This window comes from Rhincodon typus, chromosome 11, assembly GCF_021869965.1.
Source record: "Rhincodon typus isolate 14 chromosome 11, sRhiTyp1.1, whole genome shotgun sequence".
In the NCBI taxonomy this organism is placed as follows: Eukaryota; Metazoa; Chordata; class Chondrichthyes; order Orectolobiformes; family Rhincodontidae; genus Rhincodon; species Rhincodon typus.
The window spans coordinates 68,208,655-68,219,683 of NC_063342.1; the positions used below are offsets into that span (position 1 = coordinate 68,208,655).

An 11,029-nucleotide genomic window follows, 5' to 3' on the forward strand; every position below is an offset into this window, starting at 1 on the left:
GAGTTACCAGGCAATTGTGAGCATTTTTCTTACCCACAATGCAAACCTGTGCAAAGTGGTCAATTGCAATCAAAGTGCAAAATTTCATTGATAAACCACTCAAGTGCCCTGATTACAATTTCTAAGACACCAGTACCCTTCAACAACTTCAAAAACACAGACTTTCATTTATGTAGTGCTTTCATGACCTCAGGATGTCGCAAACTGCTTTACAGCCAACATATTCAATCAGTTTTGCATGGATGGAGACACTACAGCCAATTTGTGGACAACAAGAGCTCACAAATAGTGATGCGTTAATGACCAGTAATCTGTGTTTGATGGTGAATCGGTAAAATACTAGCCAGGACATTAGAAAATGTAGATGTGTGGGTTAGTAAATTTGTAGACAATACAACGATCGGTGGAGTTGTGGATAGTGTAGAAAGTTGTCAAAGGATACAGCGGGATATAGATCAATTGCAAATATGGGCAGGGAAATGGCAGATGGAGTTTAATCCGGGTAAGTGTGAGGTGCTGCACTTTGAGAGATCAAATGCTAAGGAAAAGTATAGAGTTAATTGCAGGACCCTTAACAGCATTGATGTAGAAAAGGATCTTGGGGTTCAATTCCATAGCTCCCTGAAAGTGGCCACGCAAGTAGATAGGGTGGTAAAGAAGGCCTATGGCATGTTTACCTTTATTGGTCGGGGAATTGAATAACAAGTGTCAGAATGTCATGTTGCAGCTTTATAAGACTTTGGTTAGGCCACACTTAGAGTATTGCGTTCAATTCTGGTTGCCACATTACAGAAGGATGTGGAGGCTTTGGAAAGGGTGCAAAAGTGGTATACCACGATGCTGCCTAGATTAGAGTATGAGCAATAAGGAGAGGCTAGAAAAACTCAGGTTGTTTTCTCTGGAGTGGCGGAAGCTGAGAAGAGACTTGATAAAAGTCTATAAAATTATGAGATGCAGAGATAGGGTTGACAGTCAGAACCTTTTTCCTCCAGAGTTGAAATGTCTAATACTAGGGGGTATGCATTTAAGGTGAAAAGAGACAAGTTCAAAAGAGATGTTAGGGACAAGTGTTTTTTTTTACACTTAACGAGAAACATGCTGCCAGGGGTGGTGGTAGACGCAGATATGATAGGGCTGTTTAAGAGACTTTTAGATAAGCACATGAACATGCAAGGAATGGAGGGATATGGACCAAGGGCAGGCAGAAGGGATTAGTTTAATTTGGCGTGATGTTCAGCACAACATTGTGGGCCGAACAGCACATTCTTGAGTCCTGTGACACTAGACAAAACACCCTTGCTCTTTTTGGAGTAGTGCCATGAGACCTTTTATGCATTTCTGAGATAGAAAGAAGGGCCTCGATTTAATGTCTCACCTCAAAAACAGTGGCTCCAACATTGTAGCACGTCCTTAGAGCTCCACTGAGGTGACAAGCCTTGATTTTGTGCTCCAGCTTCCAATGATGGACTTGAATTCACAACTTGCACAATCTTACTTACTGTTCTGTGCCGCATATTAACCCAGATAATTTTGTGTTCCACCAAATACAAACCTGCTCCTGCCATTTTCTCACCCGGTTACCCAGATGCAAATCAGGACAAGGGGCTTTGAAGCAAATTAAAGCTTTAACTGGAAATAAAAACCCCATCATACTTGTAAAGAGTTTTTAAAAACTGGGCTGCTCTTCATCCATGGTTATCATCAGCATTATCATGGACTAAGCCTGCAGAAAAACTATTGTTAATTTTGCTGATCCAAATTTGATCAGGATAATATCAGTATGAGGCAACATTTTCACATCACTGCAGTGCCCTCATCACTCTTCTAGTAACATATGCAAGACAACATAATGTTACGTTGCATGATTACCACGTACTGTCCTCCCTCAGCTAATGAATCAGTACTCCTCCATGATGAACAACACTTAGAGGAAGCACTGAGGATTGCAAGGGCACAAAATGTACTCTGGGGGGAGGATTTCAACCTCCACCACCAACAGTGGCTCAGGAGCAGTACTACTGATTGAGCTGTTCGCTCCTAAAGTCATAGTCGCTAGACTGGGTCTGCGGCAGGTGGTGAGGGAACCAACAAGAGGGAAAAACATACTTGACCTCATCCTTACCAATCTACCAGCTGCAAATGCATCTGTCCATGACAGTATCAGTAAGACTGACCACTGTACAGTCCTTGTGGAGATGAAGTCCCATCTTCACATTGAGAATAACCTTCATCATGTTGTGTGGCACTATCACCGTGCCAAATGGGACAGACTTCGCACAGATTTGACAACTCAAGACTGGGCATCCATGAGGTGCTTTGGGCCATCAACAGCAGCAGAATTGTACTCCAGCACAATCTGTAACCTCATGGCCCGACATATCCCCCACTCAACCATTACCATCAAGCCAGCGGATCAACTCTGGTTCAACGGAGAGTACAGGAGGGTATGCCAGGAGCAGCACGAGGCATACCTGAAGATGAGGTGTCAATCTGGTGAAGCCAAAGAGTACTACTTGCACGCCAAACAGCAAAAGCAGCAAGTGTTAGACAGAGCCAAGTGATCCCACAACCAACGGAGCAGATCTGAGCTCTGCAGTCCTGCTACATCCAGTCATGAATGGTGGTGGACAATTAAACAACTCACTGGAGGAGGTGGATCCACAAATATCCCTAACCTCAACAATGGATGAGCCCAGCACATCAGTGCAAAAGATAATGCTGAAGCTTCAATCTTCAGCCAGAAGTGCCTTAAGCTGTCTCCAGCATTACAGATACCAGTCTTCAGCCAATTTGATTCACTCCACGTGATATCAAGAAACGGTTGGAGGCACTGGATACTGCAAAGGCTACGGGCCCTGACAACATTCCAGCAATAGTACTAAAGATTTGTGCTCCAGAACTTGCTGCTCCCCTAGTCAAGCTCTTCCAGTACAGTTACAACACTGGTATCTACCCAGCAACGTGGAAAATTGCCCTGTGTGTCCTGTATATAAAAAGCAAGGCAAATCCAACCTAGACAATTACCATCCCATCAATCTACTCTTGATCATCAGTAAAGTGATGGAAGGGTCATCAACAACACTATCATGCAGCATCTGCTCAGCAATAATCTGTTCAGTAATGCTCAGCTTGGGTTCCGCCAGGACCACTCACCTCCTGATCTCATTACAGCCTTGGTCCAAACATGGACAAAAGAGGTGAATTCCAGAGGTGAGGTGGGAGTGACAGCCTCAACATCATACCTGCATTCGACCGAGTGTGGCATTAATGAGTCCTAGCAAAACCCGGAATCAGTGGATATCAGGGAGCAAACTCTCCGCTAGTTGGAGTCATACCTGAGACATAGGAAGATGCCTGTGGTCATTGGATGTCAGTCATCAAAGGTCCAGGACATCTCTGCAGGAGTTCGTCAGAGTAGTGTCCTAGGCCCAAACATCTTCAGCTGTTTCAAAATATTCTTCCTTCCATCATAAGGTCAGAAGTGGGGATGTTTGCCGATGATTGCACAATGTTCAGCACCATTCGCAACTCCTCAGATACTGAAGCAGTCCATGTTCAAATGCAACAAGATCTGGACAATATCCAGGCTTGGGCTGACAAGTGGCAAGTAACATTCGTGCCACACGAACACCAGGTTATGATCATCACCAATAAGAGACAATCTAGCAACTGCCCCTCGACATTCAAAGGGGTTACCATCAGATTGTACACTTGCTCGTTCAGCCGGTGTGTTTGATTGCAGATGTTTTGTCACCCTGCTAGGTAACATTGTCAGTGCGCCTCTGGTGAAGCGTTGGTGTTCTGTCCCGCTTGCTATTTATATGCCTTGGTTTGCTGGAGTGGTTGGTATTACTTCCGGGTTTGTTCGTCAGTGGTTTGTATATTGGGTCCAGTTTGACGTGTTTGTTGACGGAATTCCGGTTGGAATGCCAGGCCTCCAGGAATTCCCTGGCATGTCTCCGTTTGGCTTGTGCTATTATGTAAGTATTGTCCCAATCGAACTCATATCCTTCTTTGTCCGTGTGCATTGAGATCAGTGAGAATTGGTCATGTCTCTTCGTCAAAAACAAAGTTGCTGGAAAAGCTCAGCAGGTCTGGCAGCATCAGTGAAGGAAAAAACAGAGTAAATGTTTCGGGTCCGGTGACCCTTCCTCAGACCTGCTTGAAGAAAAACTGCTCAGTTCCAGCAACTTTGTATTTGTTCCTGATTCACAGCATCTGCAGTTCTTTCAGTTTTTATTTTGTGTCTCTTGGTGGCTAGTTGGTGTTCGTGTATCCTTATTGCCAGTTTTCTTCCAGTTTGGCCAGGTATTACCATCACTGAACCCCCATTATCCTGGGGGTTATCATTGACCAGAAACTCAACTGGACTCACCACAGTGGCTACAACAGCAGGTCAGAGGCTAGGAGTACTGTAGCGAGTAACTCACCTCCTGACTCCTCAAACACTGTCCACCATCTACAAGGCACAAGTCAGGAGTGTGATGGAATAGCCCCCACTTGCCTGGATGCGTGCAGCCTCAACAACACTCAAGAAGCTAGACACCATCCAGAACAAAGCAGCCCACTTGATTGGTACTACATCCACAAGTATCCACTCCCTCCACCACTGACACTCAGTAGCAGCAGTGTGTACTATCTACAAGATGCACTGCAGACATTCACCAAACATCCTCAGGCAGCACCTTCCAACCCCACGACGACTTCCATCTAGAAGGACAAGGGCAGCAGACACATGGGAACACCACCAACTTCAGGTTTCCCTCCAAGCCATTCACCATCCTGACTTGGAAATATATCACTGTTCCTTTGCTATTGCTGGGTCGAAGTCCTGCAGGTGGACTGCAGTGGTTCAAGAAGACAGCTCACCACCATCTTCTCAAGGGCAACCAGGAATATGCAATAAATGTTGGCCAGCCAGCAATCCCCACATCCCAGAGATAAATTTGAAAAAAAAGCATACTGGGTCTCCACAAATAATTACCTCTCCATTATCTGACGTAGCCATGGAGTAAATCTGACCACAAGCAACAGCAACAATCCTCTTGTTCTGCAAACAGTTTGTTACTCTCCGTGGTGTTGCCTGGCTTGCCGTAGATCCTGATCCAACTTGCCCACAGTTATTATGACCCCAAGAGTAGACCTGTCATCAAAGCAGGCATAGAAGGGAGGTTACTTAAACTGCACAAAAAACAGAAAGGTCATATTGTCAAGTATAAAGTAGAATTAATTGAAACAGAGCAGATTCTCAAACATGCAAACGTCTTGGGATATTATGTTGCCATGTGTGAATTGACTGTAACATTTGGGGATCTAATTTTCCAAAAGATCAAGAAATTCTTTAACTTATAGAAATTAACTCCATGCTCTATCCATGCATGTACACTCCACTGTTGTGTTGTATTTGAGTAAGAAGATAGTTTAAACAAACGTGAAATATTTCTAGAATACAGCATGTTAATCATGCACACCGTATGTTCAGCTGACTGGTCAATTTATATTTTAAATTTCATTCATTTTCATTGTGCACCTGTACTTTACAACGTGCGTGCCTATTATCTGGATGTTTTATGTACATTTCATCTATACGTACATGCGTGAACATCTTTGTTTCCATGTGTGCACACACGTGATGTCACATTTGGAAGTATTTTATAATGGAAATTCTAAATTGATCTCCATCTATAAAACCCAGAACCAACACAGTAATTACCCAGAACTTTCAAAAGTGGCCTCCAACAACTGCCTATTTGCAGCACTAAGGCTGAAAGACCATAACTACATCTGCTGTCAGGTCGCAGTGTAAATAAATCTTTGCACACAAGAAGCCAGGTTGTTCCCTATAATGTCTGATAGTGACTTGACATTGCTTTAAGGCAGGATAATTTATGCTGGGATACTATTTTCAATAGGGCATCCAAGGTTGTCAAGGTCTTGGAAAGGATGCAGAATGGCATAATCATTTCAAAGAGCAAATTCAGGTACAATGGATTGAATTAGCTCCTTCTGTGCCATATGGTTTAACGAAAACAAATGTGCAAGGTAATTTACTTCAAGACTGAAATCCAATCAGCTCTTTATTCTACTACTTCCACTACATTAGGCACTTTAAAAGGGTTAACTTTTACAATTGAGAAACAAATGTAGATAAATTTATATCACAAGTATCAAATAAATAATGGAGACTGCATTAGAAAGGTCAGCTCTCACCTCGCCTTCTGTTGTTAGGACCATAGAGTGATTGGAGCCACAAGCAACTTCAATCACTTTCTTATCATAGAACATGCTCGAGACAAGGAAAGGCAATGAACCTGGACCGGTTGTTCCATTGCCCAGCTGGCCATAACTGTTAAGGCCCCAGGAATAAGTTTCACCATCTGAAAAAGATCATAATTGTTGGAAGTGACTAAAAAGCTCCAGAGGCTAAGATGGCACCCACAGATCCTGGTCTTGCCTGAAAATCTAGGCACCTTTTGTATTTCAAACAGATAGCATCAGACTCACTTCTGCAGAGTAGATTTTTTCTCTGGATCCGTTCAGAGGCATGTAAAGCAGAGTCTACCCTGAAAAATTCTTCTCTTCCTCACCACACAATCTAAACCAAAGTGCCACCTAAAGGGTTGCCATTTCCATTGGAAGTTGAGTCCTGGAGCAATGATGAATGTAAGGCAAAGCAAATATATCAGTGCAGCAACACAAGACAAAGAATGTCTCTCAGGGCTAGTAGGAACTGCAGATGCTAGAGAATCTGAGATAACAAGGTGTAGAAATCTTTTTTCTGAAGAAGGGTCTAGGCCGAAATGTCAGCCTTCCTGCTCCTCTGATGCTGCTTGGCCTGCTGTGTTCACCCAGCTCTACACCTTGTTATCTCAGATTCTCCAGCATCTGCAGTTCCTACTACCTCTGATACTGTTATAAGGATTTATTTGAGGAAAAGACAGCAAAATGTATATTTCTATAAAGCCTTTCATGATCAAAACAGTTTATATAGTCAATTACGATTCACTGAAGTGTAATTACTGTTGTATCACAGGAAATGTGGCAGCCAATTTGCGCACAAATTTCCACAAACAGGAGTGTGATAATGATTAGATAATCTGTCTTTGTGAGTTTGATTGAGGGACAATGGTGATACTCCACCACATAAAAGGGTGTTTAGATTCGCAGAAAAGTCTAAACGCTTTTGTGCTATGATAAAGAAGACAGTTTAGATTTCACCTCAGAATTAACCACATTAATTTGTTGAAGCATGTGTTTTTTTTTTAGTATTAGCCATTTGGTCAAATATCTACCAACTACAGATGACTGTCCGATGTGATAAAGAAACGTTTGGACAAATGCACTAACATGCAACAAAAACTCATACAGCTGTAGAAAAACACCAACTTTAATCACTCCAAATAGATGCATTCAGGTGAGAGGTTAACAACGTTCAAGCTTGCCAAGTGTTAGACTCAGCATTTCTCATGTCATAGGCTAGATTTAATGCCAAATGTCATAACCTCAGAATCTCTCAAAGCGTTTGACAGTTAAATGATCTTCTAATTGAAATGCAGTCTATTTGAGTACAGTTTAAGTTTCACAAACAGTAATGCAGCAATGATCACATAATCGGTTTTAGTGACATTGGTTAATAAATACTGACCAGGAGAACTCCCCTGTTCTTTGAGTAGTACCACGGGAAATTTTAACTTTGGAGGCCAGGAGGACCTAGTTTAACTTTGACAGAAGGCAGCACCAACAATGCAACACACTCTTAATACTGCACTGAAACATCAACCTGGGTTATGTACTTAAGTCTTTGAAAGGGATTTGAATCCACAGCCTTCTGTTTAAGGATATTGGACTGCTACAACTGAGCCACAACTGCCAACTGGATAACCTTGCAAAATACAATGGAAATTGCTGACAGTGGAACTTAAGCTTACCTTTAGTTGCAAGTAAAATATGTGGTCCACTTCCATAACTGAGAGAAATTATTTTCTTCCCACACAAAGCTTCTATTTTCTTTGGTGTAACTACATTCTGACCATCCCCGATTCCTAGGCAGTTACTGCAATTTACCCCAAGTGCAAACACCTGCAACAAAAGTAGATTGTGTTCAGTGAGCCATGTGAGCTAGTTGTCAAGATATGCGACTTAAATCACTTACTGAAAGTGGTTGTTGTGCACCTTCAGTACCACAATGGATGCTGCACAAATTCCTCTTCTTGCAGCAAAGGCAACTGTTCCTAAATTGATTAACTATTTAAATTAAGAGGGAAAAACACCCTAGTCTAGAAGGGTTGCATTCACACATTTTAATAGTAGCAGTATTATATATATATTTTTATATTCAATGTGCGTGTTGATATACACAATTTCATTTGAAAAGCAAGTGTGGCAGAGGGCTGGCGTGCAGCTAATATAATTTCTACACAGAACTTATGCAGGGAATTATAGGTTAATTACCATCACGTCAGTGGCAAGTAAGATATGAAAACCTTTTATTAATAAAATACCTAGAAACTGAATACATAATTAGCATAGATTTTGAAAGGGAATGATATCCTTGATCAAGCTTACCGAATTATTTGCAGTAGTAGCAAATAAGGTAGAGAAGAGTAATGCAGTAAAACATCAGAGAATGATTGCTGCACAGGAGGTAAATTGACTCATCAGGTCTATGCTTGCTTTCCGAAGGAGCAGTTTGCCTATTGAGACTGTCACTTTCCCACCTTGTTCCTATATCCCTGAGCATTCTTCAGTTACAGGTAATGATCTAATTCCCTCTTGAATACTTTAACTGAACCTGCCTCCACCACACACTCAAGCAGGGCATTCTAGATCCTAACCACTAATGCATGAAAATGTTTTTATGTGTACTTATTAAACCTATTTCATGTTAAATATTTAAAATTTATAAAATGTAAATGTATTTACAGAAAGCCTCCAATAAAGTACCAAAATGTAGATTCATGTTTATGGTCAAAACCAGGGAAGTCAGTATACAAGTTACAGGATGGAGATAGCAAGCTGGTTGCAAAACATGAGAGAGTTGTGGGGGTCAAAGATCATTTTGCAGAGCAATGAAGCTGGGAAATGGTGTATCACAAGAATTGGTACTGGGAACATTATCATAGAATTGTTGTGGCACAGAAGGAGCCATTCGTGCTTGCTCCAGCTCGTTAAATTAGCATCATTACCTAATGCCAATCTCTAACTTTCTTCCCATAATGTGGAGATGCCAGTGTTGGACTAGGGTGGATAAAGTCAGAAGTCACAGGACACAAGTTATAGTCAAACAGTTTATATGTTTATCACAAGCAGATTGTATGTTACAACTTTAGACAAATAATTTGGATTCAGGTATTAAAATAGAATTTTAAAAATTTTAAATGAACACATTTTGGGGCAGTGTGGTTAATACAGATGAAAATTAGATGAAGAATGCAACAAAATACAGGAACATTAATACAATTGTAGAAAGGATTTGTAATTTTAAATAAGCTTCAATGTAAAAATCTGAGTTAACAAATCATGGTCGGAAGGATGAGGAGACCACACACTTTTTGGAAAATAAATATCTAAATTTTGAAGAGGAATAGAGAGATTTGAGGTACAGACATACAAGTAATTAAAACTGGTCACACAAGTTAATAACCAAAAAATAAGTACGAGGGCTTATTTTTACAGGGATTGAACCAAAAGGCAGACAAATTATGTTAACTTTGTACCTTGTTCAGACCACAGAGTTTGTGAACTGCTCTGGTCTCCATATTGTGACGACAGACATACAGAAGGTTCAAAAAAAGGATTTACGAAAATGATACTAGAACTGACATTACAGCTTTCAGGAAATATTAAACAGGCCTTTCTTTAGAAGAAGTGATCTGGTGGGGGTTTATTAAGATGATCAAAGAGTTTGACAAGGTAGACTTGAGACGTTTCTACTTCTAGACAAGTCCTAAGCTAGGGTCATAAATTATAAAAGGGGTACTAATAAATCAAACTGGGAACTTCAGAAGAACCTTTTTTAACTCAAGGAGTGTTCAGTGTTTAGAATATGCTTCCGTAGGGAGCAAATGAAGCAAACAGCAGACATACAATCAATGGGCAGTTAAATAACTATTAGTAAGAAGGGAATAGAAAGAAATGTTCTTAGCATTAGATGAAGGTGGGCAAAAAGAGGCTTGCATGGAACCTCGAGACAACAAGGTGCAGAGCTGGATGAACACAGCAGGCCAAGCAGCATCATAGGAGCAGAAAGGCTGACGTTTTGGGCCTAGACCCTTCATCAGAAAATGGAACATCAATGGCCTGTTCTTCGGGTGCAAGGCTTATTTATGTTTATAATTCTGTAGTATGATACAAGATTGAGGATAAAATTAGAGGATTAAAAGAAAAATAATGGAAAAGAAAGAAAACATAGGATTCAAGAAGGGGGTGAATATTAAGCAGTACAAAATAAAATGAAAGCACTAACAGAACTGAAACTTAATGAACTGACAAAAAAATATTAAAATGGAAAAAGTAAGGTTAACTCCAACTTCTCTCCACAGATGCTGCCAGACCTGCTGAGTTTTTCCAGTAATTTCTGCTTTTGTTTCTGATTTACATCACCTGCAGCTCTTTCGGTTTCTTTTTGTGGTCTTTTTTGAAAGGGAATACCCCAAAGATAAAAAGTCATCCCAAGACTTACTTCGTCATTTTTTGTGACGTAGATTGCCTCAGTTGCTGAAGTACCAAAGACACAGGCTTGATGAATCGATTTAATTTCCTGTGGAGAAAGCAAGCTGAACACAGGCCACTTTCCAACATCTACCATGACTGCTTGCTTAAGGACAGTCGGTTAAAGACATCACCCGGTCACATTTCCTCCATCCTTCAGCAGAGAGTCTGAAAGAAATGGATGAGAATTTAACACTTTTGATTTCTGTTATAATTGAACTCGGCATTGCATTCTTCAGCTCAAAACATTTTGGCCCACAAAGTTGCCGGAAGTCTGAACTAATAATGGTGTAGAGTGAAGGAAACGAGAGATCGGAAA

At 41.0% G+C, this 11,029-nt stretch overlaps 1 protein-coding gene across 5 annotated transcripts in view; it reads right to left on the reverse strand.

The window, feature by feature from the left end:
• The window catches only part of rcbtb1 (regulator of chromosome condensation (RCC1) and BTB (POZ) domain containing protein 1), a 32,241-nt gene extending 21,338 nt beyond the window's left edge, over positions 1–10,903 (reverse strand). For all 5 annotated transcript variants that reach the window (XM_048602805.1, XM_048602809.1, XM_048602808.1 and 2 more), the window contains exons 1-4: positions 10,682–10,903; positions 7,929–8,079; positions 6,211–6,377; positions 4,985–5,143 (exon numbers count right to left, since the gene is read on the reverse strand). In XM_048602805.1, the coding sequence (XP_048458762.1) occupies positions 4,985–5,143; positions 6,211–6,377; positions 7,929–8,079; positions 10,682–10,807 (603 nt within the window). In that variant the 5' untranslated portion in view covers positions 10,808–10,903. The remainder of the gene's footprint in view (positions 1–4,984; positions 5,144–6,210; positions 6,378–7,928; positions 8,080–10,681) is intronic.
• Positions 10,904–11,029: the final 126 nt, after the last annotated feature.